At 36.5% G+C, this 17499-nt stretch overlaps 1 protein-coding gene across 2 annotated transcripts; it reads right to left on the reverse strand.

Annotated features, from left to right (window-relative positions):
* Positions 1–859: 859 nt before the first annotated feature.
* LOC120637301 (serine/arginine repetitive matrix protein 1-like) lies at positions 860–17000 on the reverse strand. Of its 2 annotated transcripts, none has more exons than XM_039909080.1 (12): positions 16764–17000; positions 14642–14933; positions 13777–13830; positions 12369–12497; positions 11817–11874; positions 10396–10452; positions 9585–9651; positions 8885–8968; positions 8462–8598; positions 6825–7280; positions 5157–5870; positions 860–1408 (listed from the first exon to the last, which is right to left on the reverse strand). In XM_039909080.1, the coding sequence occupies exons 1-12, from the start codon at positions 16902–16904 to the stop codon at positions 1393–1395; spliced, it is 2205 nt and encodes a 734-aa protein (XP_039765014.1). In that variant the 5' UTR covers positions 16905–17000; the 3' UTR covers positions 860–1392. The 2 variants fall into 2 exon arrangements, with proteins under 2 accessions (XP_039765014.1, XP_039765013.1); XM_039909079.1 differs by having other exon boundaries at positions 9585–9654.
* Positions 17001–17499: the final 499 nt, after the last annotated feature.

Raw genomic sequence — 17499 nt, forward strand, 5'->3', positions numbered from 1 at the left:
CGTTTAAAATATCTTTCAGTCTTAAATACCAGAACCTAGAGTACAGTCTATTGTTATAATCACAGAATTAGGAAAATACAGAAACCGAGTACACGACTAATATTGAAGCATCAAAAACCAAAACGTCATCATTATTATATCGACCCGTTACCGGCCCACTACAGGGAACGGGTATCCACAATGAGAAGGAGTTAAGGCCGTAGTCCACCACGCCGGCAATAATGGCCTGTCGCCTGACATTGACATTTTTCATTATTTTATTCTTACCATTTTTGCTTTTCACTTAATTTAATTATTTTTATCCGGACTTACTTCAATGTTGTGTAAGTGATAACTGTACTCGGACAATAAACTAAAATCTAAAATAATTAATGATTTCATTAGATATGCCAGTTTATCGTTAGTATATATAATGAAATAAATAAATAAATAATGCCTTGATGTGTCCTGTATGTTCTTAATTCCGTTCTTATAATATAATAAATAAGAAAAAGATACAGCCAGCGCCAAGGTGCGCCATCTAGTTAGAATACTGGGAAACCGCACTGTCACTAGATGGCGCTATTTTAATACCATATAATATATTTTCGGGGTGTTTTATTTGCTAGGTGGTGGTGGTGGTGGTATTTGCTAATCTACGGGGGCATAACGTCGGAATAGTAGTTCCGTGTTATTTTAAATTCAAAATTTATTTATTTAAAGTAGGCCTTATGTAAGCACTTTTGAAACGTCAGGTATGTCTACCACCGGTTCGGAAAGCAGATTCTACAGAGAAGAAGCAGGCAACAAACTCAGTAAATTATGTTCCACATTTCAAATGCCAGAGCGTGGAAGACACTGCTAAATAAAATACTGTAAATTTAGTATACAACACATATATTTCAAAGAAATAAAACAAAATTAAAATCGGTTCATCCGTTCTGGAAATATGCAGACACTGAGACGTCAAACGCTCCGCCGTTTTGCATCGGTCAATATATATTTTTCTGATATATTGCTGTATGGCAAGTCTAAATCCATAACAGAATTATTAGGGTAAAATTTTTTTGGTTCTATTTCTCTCTTCCGCCTTCTTATAAAAATAGACTGAATAAACTTTAAGCAACATTTAAAAAATTTTACGCAGACAAAACCGCGTGTTAGAAGTCCTCTAATATATTATGAATACAAAATTACACAGTTGTAGCACTCGCAAGAAACGCGCATCAACGGCGCTGCGAAAGTATCGCGCGTTATTCTGCATTCATCTGCCTGTAACAATGTTCTTGTGTCCAATTCTATTCACTAAATCACCCCGACCGGAAATCGAAACTGGTACCTCTGGCTTGGGTGTCAACTACTCCAAACACTAGTATATTTCTTTACTACAATTCCGCTATCATAACAGCTTCATCATCTTCGCATTTTCCTGAAAATAAATATGCTTATGTAAATTATATTCATAAAAACACATACATACACACATTCACACACTCACAAAACTACTATTAATAGATAGACTAGATATTAATTATTATGCGCTTTGAAATTTTGTAATTATAAGCGCAATGCCTATGTATTATTGCAACTGTTAACTGGGGAGAGCACTGATAACTATCATACGAGTTTATCAGTGGCGTGCATCTCATAGATGCAAATAAGCAGTGCATACCCTGACCTCAGGGCCTCTCAGACCATAAGGACGACTTAAAATTTAAAGATTGAAAAAAAATCGTTTATTCGTCGCTCGAATTAATGCGCCGCGCCGCCGCGGTCTCCATAGAAGCACGGCGATTGAATGCATCTGTCGTTACTTGTGTGCACCAGCACACAAGGAAGTTCTGGTGTGTAGTGATATAATCGCGTGCGTGCTTACACAATATTTGGCTCTTTCTATGTGTGCGAGTTTTCCAGGTTTCCAGTATAGGGGTTTCGCTTGTGTGCAAATCTTAAAAGCACTGCTTACGGAAATTTGAAATCCAAATGTATGCCTTGTTTTTTTATAAGCACAAGTAATTTGCTTTGTTTGTTATTGTTTTAAACGGCAATAATTCTTTTTTGTAGTTAAAAAATTTATCAATGAATTTTATTCAAGGTCTTTAGAAATTTATAAGTACCTTATTTGTTCAAAAAGTATATTAAAATAACCAAATTAAAAGTTGCCGAATTATGTTAAATAAATTATTAACGTATACCAGGTGCCATTGGTAACTGATGAAGTAATATTCTTCAAATGACAACTTTTAATAGCATTTGTGTACTAAGAAAATATTACGGACATATTTTGACTATGATATTCTCATTATCGCTGGCGATCGCTCAGCGCCATTATTGTTTACCTTTTACCTTCTGTCATAACAACTTATATTCACCGAATTAGAATTAATTACTGTTTTTTTCGTTTGCTGTACGGTTGTTTGTAAATAGTTACAATTATTATTGTTAACATTAACCTTTGTGACAGTGTACTGTTTGTAAATGATTGTGAGGAATATTCTTAGTGTAAGAAAGTTCTTATATTCGGCGTGTGATCTGATGGTTCAGTGTGCTTGGAAAATGTAGGTAAGTTTAGAGCTAATTCTTAACTAACGTTTAATTGAGATTATTCGTAAAGGAAGGAATGCACCTACAAGGAGCGGCACGTAAAAAGAGCTCTGACTGACTTAAAGAAACAGGCGAATAGCAGTGATCAATGTTTTGTTTCATTATTTATTTATAATAATGTTAATAATTATTTAATTTTTAATTATAATAATTAAACCTGTTTGTTTATTGTTTACACTAAAAACATTATTTAATGTAATTGCCGCAATGGCAGACAATTTTAAAAACTCGCTAGTCGGTCGTCTCAGAGCTTACTATACCTATTGGAAATAGGAGATGATGAGAAGATCTACATGGGTATCACAAACAATGTTAGGTTAGGTACCTACTCACAAATAAAATTATACAGTAACATCAAAATAGCATGTTCAGTAGGTACCTATTTTTTTTATGCATACCCTGACCGAAAACCCTATGCACGCCACTGGAGTTTATACTCAGTTTAGTTATCAGGGCCTCTAGCTTATTTTATAGTTAAGCCTGTTTACATTGCTTTTTAGAAAAATAAATGATTATTATTACTATTATTATAAAAATGTTCATCAGCTATCTTAGTACCCTTATCACAAGCTACGCTTATTTTGGGGCTAGAAGGCGAAGCGTTGGTATTGTCATATTATATTTATTTATTTATTTTTTAATTTAATTATGCTCCTGAAGAATATTAAACTTATCAGCTTGTAGTGTATTCATTAGTTTGTAAGTATTGAACTTATTTTCTCACCAAATTTTTTTCCAGTCTAGTGTACATGTCGCTTTGGCATTGCTATATGCACTTATAACTGACATGCATACAAGTGTACGTTGTTGTGTGTGTTTTATATTAAAATATGCGTAATATTTATGTGAAGTTTGAATCCCAGCAGAGGTGCGTCCTCTAACTTTTCTAGGTTATGTGCGTTTTAAGTATCACTTGCTTCAACAGTTAAGGAAAACATCGTGGGGTAATTTTAATGCCTTCTTCATACTCATATTTAAGTATGTATCATATGTTATAGTATATATTATAGTCGTAAAAATATAATAGGCCCGTTTTGACATTTGTGCAAGACCATAGAATGTAACTTGGAATGAAACTGAAAGAAACAATAAAATAAAAATCAATTACATACAGTGTTTTAAAAAATACGTAAATTTTTTTGCGACGTTAAATAATATGAAAGAATATATCGCGAGTATTCTTTTTGCGCTTAATTTATCGTAGCATGCAATTTATAATTGTTGCGAAACGTTCCGAAAACAGTTACGTTCTTAGTCTTTTTTTTTTTTATACTAGAGCTGTAACCATTTTTTTACTGAATATCGAAATTAAATATTGTGTAGTAATCTTTACTGCAAAGAATGAGCTTGGTTCTCAAAATGGGTTCTAAATAATGAGTCTGGGTTGATGTATCTGACCAAACGGCACATGACTGAAGCGTCCCCGCGCGCACTGCGCAGTTTTTCGTTCCTCATCTTGTAAAGTTGACTGTGCGCTCGTTTAAGTTTGATATATATTGTTTACTATTACGTTAACTATGGCTCTTCTATTTTGGACATTAATTTAAACATAGTGATTTGACTCGATTTTTGTGTTTGTTGTTATATAGTACTAACTCTGTTTCAAAATGTTGAAAAGTGGACGTATAATCAACAGCCAGTCACGCGTATTGGTTGTGAAGTTAAAGGAATACTTTGAACGAACGAACACTTTACAATACATAATAATATCAATCAAGTACTGATAAAAACTTGAATTGATTTATCGTGAGTATCGAGTCCCGAGTCTTATGGTCCATAACTAGTTACGTCGCGATGACAAATGTCAAAACGGGCCTATTACATTTTTACGACTATAGTTTATTGTTTTCCGTATTTATTATTATTAGTTTTTTATGTGTGTAATCTGGACAAGTATAAGTGTGTAATTAATCGTGAGTATGTATATAATAATACACCCCACCAATCGGTTTCTCTTGGTTTTCCTAATCCTAAGGTTGCCTGGGAGAGATCGCTACTAAGCGATAAGGCCGCCTTTTGTATCCTACTTTTTAAGTTTCCTCTTGTTGTGACCATTGTCTTTTCTTTTTGTGGTGTAGATAGTTTAAATAAATAAAATGCCAGCACAGCTAGCATGGGCAGGTGACAATTATCTCCCCGGGGAGAGGATAAAAATGTATCTTCTCCAACAGCTTTATCAACTCTCAGAGCACTGGCACACAAGTGGAAATAATATCCCAATAACATATGCGTAACAATAAACGGGGGTAAACTTCTCCTATTCCATGTTCCCGTGCTTTAAGCAGGACACCTTTATTATATCCCTCGCTAGGGGATATAATCAGGGGATATAATTTTTGTCTCTTGCCTAAGATTAACCCTTTTCGTTGTGAGTGGAGACCCGCTGTTAATGGGTTGATATGATGATGAAAATGATGATGATGATGATTTGTATGTTGTAGTAGTGATCTTAATAAACAAATAAATAAATTACACCGGCAACCAACCGGAACGGAAATAAACATGGCCGTTTTATTACCCCGGACGAAGTTTGTCACAAAACAGCACTACCACAATAATAGATTATCAAATACCTGTTAAGTGGTTTTTCCTTATAGACGACAGTCCTCCGCGCCCGCCTCGTCCGCCCTTCAGCAACGTCACTATTACTGCTATCACTGTCCATGACAGCGTCATTGCGACCGGTGTGATTGCCATCGCGACTGGTCCGGTTGTCATTATGACTGTCAAGGCGACTCCTGTTGACCCGACTGTGGCGGTCGTCGCTCACGTGATTGAATTCGTCGTGGTTATAAGTTGATGTGTTGGGTGTGTCGACGTTCAGTTGGCTGGAGTTGTCGCAAGCTCGGCGGTTATGTTTGCTGGGGTTGGCTTGATTAGGTTGGCTGGCGGGGTTGGTTCGGTGGTTGTCATTTTTGCTGTTACTAGGTTGATTGGCGGGTTCAGTTCTTTGGTTTTCGTTGTTGCTGTTACTAGGTTGACTGGCGGGGTTGGCTTTATCAGGTTGACTGGCGGGGTTAGTTCGGTGATTGTCATTTTTGTTGTGTCTAGGTTGACTGGCGGGGTTACTTCTATGATTATCATTGTTGCTGTGTCTAGGTTGACTGGCTTCATCAATGTTGTCGTGATTAGGTTGGCTGGCGGGGATAGGTCTTTGATTGTCATGATTGTCGTGATTACTGTTTTTATTGTGCTTGCTGTGATTCTCTCGGCTGTTGGTTCGGCTGAGCGTCCTTGATCGCGATACGCCTGAACAGCATGGTTCAGGAAGACCCTTTCCTGCTTCTCTGTAAAAATTAAAAAAAAATCAAACTTCATTTATTTCAAGTAGGCCTAATAGAAGCACTTTTGAAACGTCAAGTATATCTGTTTGTAGTGATTCTACCACCGGTTTGGAACGCAGATTCTACCGAGAAGAAGCCGTCAAGAAACTCAGCAGTTGCTCTTCTAAAAACAGTTACCTATGTGTACTCTTGGAAAAAGGTTTTTAATTATTCCACTAGAACCCTTTATATGATCAACCCTGTTAGTTAGTAATGATTATAGCGAGCTAATCTATTAAGTTATGGCAGCCCTGGCAGTTAGTTAAATAAAACCCATACACCCCTGTATAAGTGTGAAACCGAAACGCTAATAGTTTTTGTGTAAACAATGCCTTAGTTAACCATATGGCAATCCATACAACCCTAACTTCACATGCAAAAGTAATATCAAGTGACTCCTGTAACTTTATCAGGTACGCATCGCGTAACGTAGGCACTATGCGCGTGTCGGTCTTTTATCTTCAAAAGGGTTGTCACAAGTCAACAGTTAGAATGTTTTGAATGAGTTTATATGGATAAATAAATATGCTTCTTTTTATTATATATTTTTACAGGGTGATTCCTTATGAAATATATTTATGCACTCTTCAACAGTATTTCGTAATTCCATTAAACGTTGTATATAACTGCGACACTCTGTAATATGGACTATTTCTAACGGAGGATGTTGTAATATGGACCTTTGAAAAAGTAGTTCGAAACTGCATTGTTACCTACTAGATGGCGCTACAGTCGCTATAAGACTGATATAAAATGCATATGCTAATATCGGCATCGGCGGTACGAGAGCCGCATTTTGCAGGTCGCGATTGCCAGAGAGTCGCAGGTTCAAACCCTAATTTTTAAATACATTTTAAATTTATAAAATTGATAATTCCTCCAACTGTAGGTGAAAACAATAATAAAAATTAAACTTACAATACTATAACACGGGAGTCCGTAGATCCGTTGGGACTCGGCGCATCGAATCGCTTCCGTAGCTGGGACGGGGTTAAATCCCGCACTTGGCATATCGGGGACCCGTCCTTAGACTGGCGCGCCGCAGGCGACCTTGCCTGCCGCTTGGGGCTTTCCGGAGACCGTCTCCTATGGAATATTTTCTGCGGTTTCTGTTGAGATTCTGAGGTATTCGCTCTCTTTGGCGACACTTCAGCGTGATTCAACTTCCTTAATGGTACTTCATTCGGCCTTTTTGTCGGCCTTATCGATAGTTCAGTCGGGTTATGTCTTGGTGGCGTTTCGGTGGGAATGGGCTTTTTGGTAGGTGCTTGGGTCAGGTTCGCCCGTTTCGGCGGCGAGGCGTCCCCGCTGCCGCCTTCGTCGTCGTCTAACCGCAATTTCGCGACCAACACTTTGAGGACGCGGCCGTCTTTGCTGCAAATAGAGAACAGATAATTTGTATAAAGGTTTTAGTTTTAAATTCAAAAATGTTTTACTAATGTAGACCTTATCACAGGCACTTATGAAGCGTTCATACATACAATACACATACTTAATATACATAAATACATAAAACATGTTACCAGTAATGATAGATGATGGTGATAACTGCATTCGTTAACTACAAACTAAAGCTAGGAGGGTTTCAAACGCGCCTTGGTCTAAGAAGAGCCCACAACAAACTTAGCCAGGTGTTTTTGTTATCACCATCTCACAGAGGAATTTAGCTTTGAAGTTTGAGCAATTCATACCCAAGCTTTGTAATCCTTAATATTATAATAGGATTTTCAACTTAACAATTATTTATTGTAAAGTCTCCTGACATCACCATCATCATCTCCTGAGGATGCTCTGGTTTCGGAGCGAAACGAGCATAGAGGGTACATTGCCGAAGATCTGTTTGGTGGGCGCATAAGGAATGAAGAAGTTATAAATGACACAATATCATCGAATTCCGCCTGCTTCTGTCCAATAGTTTCGGTTTTATCCTTTTCAAAAAAGGATAAAACCAAATCTGACCAAATTATCCAAAAATAATATGTACGTAACATAAAACTGCATTCAAATAGAACTTGTTTCTCGGGAAAATGCACAAACAAGACAAAGGATAAAATTTACGTGTCCACTTGACAAAGGTCGGCGCCAATGACGAATAGGAGAAGTTTACCCCCTTTTATTATTACAAGTATTTTATTCGGCCATTATGTTCCATGTCATTATTTATATAAATATTTTATTAATATTTATGACGAACTTTAACACAAGCTACGCTAGGAGGGTGGCTTCGGCGTTGGCTAGTTACCAGGCTACCGACAAAGACGTGCCGCTAAGCGATTTAATGTTCCGGTGCGATGTCGCGTTAACCGATAAGGGGTGTAATCACTATACTCTCTAACAGGTTAGCCGGCTACCATCTGTGAGAATTGGCGAACTTGTAGTGAAAAAAAAAAATCTACTATCGGATCCGAAACGTGGACGCTTACTGTGGACCTCATAAGAAGACTCAGAATCACTCAGCGATCGATGGTAAGAGCTATGCGAAGGATTTATGGCCGTTGTCCACCACGCTGGCCCAGTGCGAATTGGCGGACGCGAAGAAAACCACTACACACTACCTGTTGCGGCGTGCGGGCCTTGGCGAGAAGTGAGGGGAGCGCGGCGAGGCAGGCGGCGTAGGCGTGGCGCGTTTCCGGCGCCGCACGGTGGGCGTGAACTCGCACGACGCCGACACCGACTGCGGTGGGATCTCCACCTGCAACACCACAACCCACCGTCACGTTATAACTTATGAATCCCATCCTTTGGAGAACTGACGCTAACGTAAGTTGAAAATAATAAATAAATAAAATAAATATGTGAAAGTCAGTTCGTTTGTTTGTTTGTTTGTCTGTCCTTCCGTCACGTCTTAACTAAGCAACCAATCAACTTGATTTTGGGTTGGAAACATGCGATTTTATTCCAGAAAAAAAAACTATTCCCACGGGATTAGTAACACGGACCACAGGGTAACAGCTAGTTAGACATAAACAATAATATACCTGTAGGCGACTGGGACCGGGTAGTGGCTCAGTTTCGTGTATCTCGGTGGTAGAATCTGGCTCCAACTTGCTTTGCTTATTAATCTGTTTCCAATAAAAAAAAAAACAAAGAATTACTATAATATGAAAAGTAAGCTTAATTTGCTATGCTCCGCAAAAAGCAGGAGAATCTGTATGGTTTAATTTAGGTTTTTTTTCAATCCTTATACTCCACACCGAACATATCTTCGGCAATGTACCCTCTACGCACGCTTCGCTCTGAAACTGTAGCATCCTCAGGAGATGTTGATTTGATTGTACGGAGCGATTCCATACAGATCCTGCTTTTCGCGGAGTATAGCATATTAAGCTTACTTTTCATATATAACATTTTTTTTTTCAGCATAACGCTGAGGCGATTCTCTGGTGGATCTGTCTGATATTTCTTTGTTTTTAGTTTATTTAATTTTATTTAGTTTTACCTAATTTTAAGATCTTTTCTTTTTTTTTTATTGTTTATGTTCTCATTTATATGTTTTTGTGTAGCATGTACTTTAAATTTTGTTGCCTGTGTTGTTTTTTTCTTAAATAAAATATTTATTATTATTTTATTTTTACGATATAGTACAAAATACCTTACCCAAAATGTACCGTCTCGTTTCATTTCACATGCTACTTGTTTTAAATCCATTCGGAATTGTGTGTAATACTTTCAACCAACCTTAGGGCTATCTCTAGGTAGGTCCAAGAGCCAGCTTGGTCCTTCCATCGGATCGTCGATCATTGCTCTGCTAACAAGAAAACCCACACTTAATATTATAAATGCGAAAGTGTGTATGTTTGTTTGCTTTTCCCTACTTAACGCTCTAACTAAGCAACGTAACATAACAAATTAAATCCTGGCTAAGTTTGTTATGAGCTCTTCTTGAACAGGGCGCGTTTGGAATCATTCTAGCTTTATGTTAAAGTTAACGAATGAAGTTATCACCATCACTTAACATTAGTAACAACATAAAGTAGAGGAAAAATCTCGTGTTAAATGTATGAACGCTGTATAGGTGCCTGTGATAAGGTCTACATGAATAAAACATTTTTGAATTTGAATTTGCTTGCTATTTAAAATAGTTATATGTTATATATTTATACAGGTATTTTGTTATATTTTATTTGTATTTATATGTTTATAGATATATTATAGTTATATTTATATATTTGCATAATTTATAATCTTATTTATTACACCACCTACCTTTTTTCTATGTTTTTTCCTTTTACGCCATTGGTTGCCTGGAAGAAATCGCTATGTAGCGATAAGGCCACCAAATTACTCTCTTGATATGTATTTATATCTCTGTAACTACTTTTTTCTTTGGTGTAAAATAAAAGTGTATTCATTCATTCATCCATAGTAGTATTATTTTAATAGCCAATAGAATATAATACAACTTTAGGCGAAAAACACTAGTATTATTTTATAAGCTAATAGAATATAATACTACTTTAAGCGATAATAGTAGCCAGTTTATATTTACCTTGTTGGAGTCTCATCTCCCATCTCTAGTTCCTCTGCGACAACTTCCAATCTTGATCTTTAAAACAAAAAACAATATTAGTTATTATTTTTCGACCGTTCAGTGTCTTACGGATCTGAAACGTGGTACTTTACTATTGGCCTCATGAGAGGTCTCAGAGTCACTCAGCGGGCGACGGAGAGAGCTATGCTAGGAGTAGGAGTAGCTCAGCGAGTCGCGAAGCTGAAGTGGCAATGGGCACATAGCTCGTAGAATCGATGGACGTTGGGGTCTTAAAGTGCTGGAATGGCGATAGACGACATAAGGCAAGTCGCTGGCAGCCGCTGGAGGCAAGCGGCCCACGAACGTGGAATGTGGAACTCCCTACAGAACACCTATGTCCAGCAGTGGACGTCAATTGGTTGAATTGATGATGTGCAGTGTGTTGAAGGCATATCAGAATACAGTCGTCATCCCTCCTCTTCCCACAGATGTGATACGAGGCGACTCAGGGAAAAGAACGGAGAACTGGCAGTCGCTACTAGTATCTTCCACCGGCCCGTCTTCCCAGCATGGTGATTATGGGCAAACCCTCCAAACCCTCCTGTTGGGAGTGGCCTTGAGACTGTTATAGGCTTTTGACTATTATACAATTAGCCTTCTCTGCCAACTACCCGTTGGTCTACCGACTAGTGGTTAGCATGTCTATGGAGCACTGTGTTCGGTTGTCTACAAAGATAGATTTAGCCAACAAATTATGACTCGACAAAATTTGTTGGCTAAATCTATCTAAATATAAGTATCAGTCTAGAGTTGGTAATAGTTCTTATTAAAAGTTGTTACAATTTTTGTAAAAGTTCTCTCCCATGAGAAAAAGGGCCCTTTTTCTTTGTTGAGGAAACAACTGATAATCTTTCGGTTATAAATCAAGTTATTACCGGAAAACACGAATAAAATGACATTTTCTAAAAATAAATCCTAGCTAGATCGATTTATATCTGTATACTAAATTTCATGAAAATCGTTGGAGCCGATTCCGAGATTCCAATTACATATATACAAGAAGATGATGATGAAGAAGAATTGCTTGTTTAAAGATATAAGATATATGTATGTTATCTTGTCTGGTTGGAGGCTTTGGCCGTGTCTAGTTACCACCCTACCGGCAAAGACGTGCCGCTAAGCGATTAAGTGTTCCGGTGCGATGTCGCGTAGAAACCGATTATTAGAAAAACCGACAGGTTAGCCCGCTACCATGTTAGACTGCATCATTACTTACCACCAGGTGACATAGCAGTCAAGGGCTAACTTGTAATGGAATAAAAAAAATTAAAATATTTATTCCTCATGACAGTTTTTTTAAACTTATTTATTTAAATATATCAGCCCCAGAAAAGAAACAAACAACCTTTTACCTCTTAATAATATTAGAAGAAACTTACGAATCTTCTTCTTGAAATTCTTCCTGATCTGAGGACTGATCAGTACCTTCGCTGCCATCTGTAATTACAGAGTAAAATATTTCTTTATTCAAACAGGCACATAGATGGCACTTTTGATGCGTTGATTATATACAAAATGTGTACATAGCAGTGAGTAGTGATGGCGATAACTACATTCGTAAACTTAAAATCAAAGCTACGAGGGGATTTTTTAGTTTTTTTTTTTTACCAAACAATAGTAAATAAAGCATAGATTAACTGGGTCACTTTTGTACGAAAAGAAAAAAAAACGTGTGTGTACGTATGTAATTTCCCCCATCATTAAAATTTGAGATCTTTGTACAATTGAATCAATTAAATCACCGGAATGAGCCCGCAGACTATGACAATTAAAACTGTACAACCGTTAAACTGACAAACCTTATGGCTAACTTCAGGGTGTCGGTTTTTTGTGACGTAGTGCGCGCGCATTGTAAAAAATTACTCTCATAATTTTTTCCTAACGCGCCAAAGAAGTATAACTTCAAAAGTCACTTTGTATGTATAACTTACCATCTAACGCCAAGTCTTCTGTACTATCGTTAGGTGTGGTTGCTTCTGCATTGGCATCAGCATTCCTGGTGGGACGTTCAGCATTCCGGCTGGCACGCCTTGCGTCGATACGAGTTAGCGGGACGTAAACTACGTGTTATTAAAAAAAAAAAGTGTTTTTAGTTCTATAAACAAGCTTATAACTTGCCGTATAAAATTATAAACAATGGAGAAAGAGTTTCGGAAGTTGGGAGTTTTTTATTGGAAATTTCCTCCTCTTTAAGAATCTTTTTTGAAGTGTCTTAAATATTATGTTTATGAAATTTATAAGTTTAAAGTGCATATAAAAATTTTTCGGAAGCGCTCAGGCCGCGATTGCCAGAGAGTCGCAGGTTCAAATCCAGTCGGATCCGAAAATTTTTTATATGGATTTTAAATTTATAAACTTGATAATTCCTCCAAGTGCAGGTAAAAACACTGATAAAAATTATAAAAAAGCAATGTGTCATCTCTTGTTTCAAACGCGTCTGATTGTAATATGGACCTTTGAAAAAAAGTACATCGAAACTGCAATGTTTGCTACTAGATGACGCTACAGTCGCTATAAGACTGATGTGAAAGGCATAATTAAGTTTATGAAATTTATAAGTTTAAAGTGCATATAAAAATTTTTCGGAAGCGCTCAGGCCGCGATTGCTAGAGAGGCGCAGGTTCAAATCCAGTCGGATCCGAAAAATTTTTATATGCATTTTAAATTTATAAACTTGATAATTCCTCCAAGTGTAGGTAAAAACACTAATAAAAATTATAAAAAAGAAATGTGTCATCTCTTGTTTCAAACTTGGCTGATTGTAATATGGACCTTTGAAAAAAAGTAGATCGAAACTGCAACGTTTGCTACTAGATGACACTACAGTCGCTATAAGACTGATGTGAAAGGCATATACTAATTTCGGCATCGACGGTAAGAGAGCCGTAGTTTAATTGGAGAAAGCGCTCAGGCCGCGATTGCCCGAGAGTCGCAGGTTCAAATCCTATCGGTTCCGAAATTTTTTTATATGCATTTTAAATTTATAAACTTGATAATTCCTCCAAGTGTAGGTAAAAACACTGATAAAAATTATGAAAGTTAGGCCAAAAACGATGCCATTTTTTTTTCATCTTCAATTGTTTATAACTTTTGCAATTTTTTGTGTGCTTGAAGCGTGTACGCTTTTGGCACAATTTTATAGGCGCCATTCCGGATCCAATCAGTTATCGCACATAATTTTAAGAGCAGTATATAAGATATAAAAAGGTAGGTGGTGCAATAAATAAGATATATACATTACACAAATATATAATTAATATAATATATTATTCTATGTGATGCTATTACTTTATTCTATGTACACTGTCCTGTTTACCGTAAAACTTTAACAAACACTACCTTGGAGCATATGCAAGGGTACAGCTCTCATTGAGATATTCATGTTTGGTGGCTCTGGAAATAAAGATAAAATGTTTTATTAATTTAGTAGTAGTAGTATATCAATATAATACACATAAATACTTATAATATCCAGATAAACACTCTGGGTGTTTATCTGAAAACTGACTGAAAACCATTCATGTTCATCACACAAACACTCTCCACTTGTGGGAATCGAACCCACGGCCTTGCACTCAGAAAGCAGGGTCGCTGCCCACTGAGCCACTCGGCCGTCAGATGCCTTGGCCGTGGGGTGGGCTAAACACGATCTCATCGTCCACCCTGGGCAATGTTGCAGTTTGTAAAGAAGCTTGCACAGCTTTTTCCAATCTACCTCGCATTGCAATAGAGGAGTAATCACTGGTGGAACTTAGTTTAACCTCACACACACTATATACATTCCAAATTCAAAGCACTTAATTCTCTCGAAACTCCAATCCTCATTTTTAACAGAACCCAATCCTGCTATCCAGCCAGCTTAACCTGACCTAACTTCTATAAAAAAACCGCATTATCCCTTCCAGCATGGCTAGGATGGGCAGAAGACAATTATCTCCCCAGGGAAAGGATAAAAAATTATCTTCTCCCACAGCTTTATCAACTCTCAAAGCATTGGCGCAGAAGTGGAAATATTATCCAAATAATATGAGTGTCGTAATAAATGGTGGTAAACTTCTCCTATTCCCTGTCAGGGGATATAATCCAGGGAAATCTCCTATCTGTGCTAGCCCTGCTGGAGGAGTAAACCTTAAAACAAAAAATCCCCAAATAATCAAGGGCTAACTTGTAAGGAAAAATAACAATAAAAAATAATGTTACATACCAGCTATATGCTCATTCCTACGCAATGCAACTACTGGTTGAAGGTGTCTCCCATTGATCACCATTGGGTAAACCCTATTAACTTTCTCGTTAGAGGGAGTATTGGCCAAGTTGCTCCACCGAGGCATTGCAGACTCAAGCTGCTCTCGATCTTGCATAAATGACTTTACAAGTTCCAACATTCTTGCAACTGTACTAGAAGCTTGCACAAGTTGGGATAGGACCTCCTCGCTTGCTGATTGCAATTCTGCATTCAGTTTTCTGGCACGAGTAGATTCAGCATTTCGGAGTCTCTGAAATATACAAAATATTGAAATTCTAAGTTTAATTTGCTTAGTTCTTGAGTTATAAGCTGATGGTAATTCAAATTCGAGGAATTTTACAGATTACTGTTTTCAAGTCATACAAATCTAACAAATAAAAAGTATACTGTAGTAAAACTGAAATGGTTCATCATTTATATATTATGTTAATTTACTATTAAAATAACAATGTATATATTCTTAAGCTCTTTAGTTCTGCATATAATAACAAATACAGTCATAACCGTTTGTGGCCACATTGTTTAGAACAATATACCGGTTAAATTGACCACAATCAAAGGTCCTGGCTGAATGCTATATTAACCGCCTTATCGGAAAACATTGGTTTTTACGACATTGTTTACTATGACATACCGCATTAAGCAACCACATTTGGTTAATGTTTTCGAAAAATTTTATCTCTAGAACGACCGGTTCAGCTGTATTGTAAACAATTTGAATAGGTAACAGTCTCAAGTCAGTTTGTTACTTATCTTTACACAAGACGCACCAAAACATATTGTTGAGTTAACTGTTAAAATTTTAACATGTCACAAAAAAGAAAATAAATCAATATTGAAGAAAAATCGCATATTACATACATGTATTATCTTAATACCTATCACCGGTTGTTACAACTATCTGTTTATACGACTAAATATGAGTAGTCCCTTCAATGTCGCCATAAACGGTTTTTACTGTATTTGTTATTATATGCAGAACTAAAGAGCTTAAGAATAAATACATTATTATTTTAATAGTAAATTTACATAATATATAAATGATGATGTTTTTATAACAGATTTTGACTGTACTATTATGTGTCCAGCCCTTTATATTTCACCCGTGTTAAATAAAAATTTTAGTAAAATGTTAATTTGGCCAAGTGGATACCTTACTTATAGCAGTAAACCCTTTGTTATTTATTTTTATACTGGGATAGCCTTTGTTATCTATGCAATATAAAAAAAGTAGACAGTCACAGGCAACAGCTAGTGTAGTACATAATTTTTGTGTACCATCAATAGTTTTACTAAATAATTAATTTGAAGGGAATAAAATTTCTTCCTTTGGTTGCATTATTGCAATTACCTTAAGGATCTCTAATGCGACTTCCTTATAATTAAGCTAAAGCAAATTGGTCCAGTAGTTACAGATTCTAATTGGTACAAACAATCAAATAGAAAATCTTTACTTTTTAAAACATTATAATAAGTATGAGTATAGAAATAAGATGAGTGTCAAAAAGGATTGTATTTATTCTATAAATAGAAATTTGGAGTACTGTGTTGTACAGTGAAAGTTCCCTGTGCGAACATTATGTAGAACTCTCAGGCATGCAGGTTTTCTCAGGATGTTTTCGTACACTGTTGAAGCAAGTGTTATTTTAATTACTAAAAACGCACATAACTTATAAAAGTTAGAGGTGCATGCTGGGATTCGAACTTAGCCCCGAGACAGTGAAGTCGAGCTCCTAGCCCAATGCGCTATCATCTCTAGAATATATAAAAATAATTTAACAAATTTGGTCTAAATAGATTTTTTTACAGAGTACTGCATTGTACAGTGAAAGCAGTATATTATGTCATAATCCTTAGTTTGGTTGGTGGGTTAGTACAATAGGTACAGTATAAAATGCTGCCTGTAAATCGTAATTTTCCAATCAAGAAGGCCCAGCAGCTACCGCAGCGTTTACTTGTATTTGTTCTACAGGGTTAGTCTTAATCGATTTAGTCAGCCGTCGTCGAACACTTTCCAATTCAAGTTTTATAATGTTCATCACTAGATTGAACAAACAGAATAATTGGATCATAAACTTACAGAAAGTTTAAACCTAAGCTCGTTTACTTCCTTCTTTAGCTCTAGTTTTTCGTTTTCCTTTTGTGCGGCCGTCATCTTCCAATGCTGTACTGCTTTCACCATCTCATTATTTTTCTCCCGAAGATCATTATCTTCTGCCATTATAAGTATCGAAATTAAAATAAAATTAATCCAGAAATTAAAACATTCGTAAAATTCACTTCCACTTCAATTCAACCACTTTTCCACAGATTAGTATTCTCATCTAAATTTCCTCCACAGACTACAAAAATCAATATAACAGTCAACTGTGTTCATATCCTTCTGCCTTAGGTTAAAGAGCTAACTAGCTAATAACAACTATTTCTTGGTACAAATTCAAAATTAACTTTTCATTAGTTTCACCGATCAATCTCCTTCGTGCCTTCTTCACCTACAAGACATTGGCGAAGTACCTTGTGCCCAGTTGGCACAGACAAAAGCCATAAACAAGAATTGAATTGAATTGAATTACGACCAGACCCTCAGAAAAGTAAAAAAATATAAATAATATAGTGAATCCAAAATTAACTGGACTTTTTCTCATCCTACATTTATATTAGAGAAGTGATTTTTTGGTTCGGTCTAGATTTGCCAAGATCCTTACAGAAAAAAAACAGCAAAATTGACAAATCTAATCGACTGGCACGCAAGCTTATAAGCGCTTCTTCATAATTAGTGGCTATCGTTACTATTTATTATGAAGAAGCGCTTATTT

The sequence above is a fragment of the Pararge aegeria genome, chromosome 3 (genome assembly GCF_905163445.1).
Source record: "Pararge aegeria chromosome 3, ilParAegt1.1, whole genome shotgun sequence".
Lineage (NCBI taxonomy): Eukaryota > Metazoa > Arthropoda > Insecta > Lepidoptera > Nymphalidae > Pararge > Pararge aegeria.

Excerpts from the sequence above, each read along its gene's own strand:
- LOC120637301 (XM_039909079.1), bottom strand. The coding sequence starts at position 16,904 with ATGGCAGAAGATAATGATCTTCGGGAGAAAAATAATGAGATGGTGAAA. Across the intron at positions 11,875-12,368 it reads AGAAGACTTGGCGTTAGATG|ATGGCAGCGAAGGTACTGAT; the intron begins GTAAGTTATACA and ends CTGTAATTACAG. Across the intron at positions 8,599-8,884 it reads CCGGTCCCAGTCGCCTACAG|GTGGAGATCCCACCGCAGTC; the intron begins GTATATTATTGT and ends GTGGTGTTGCAG.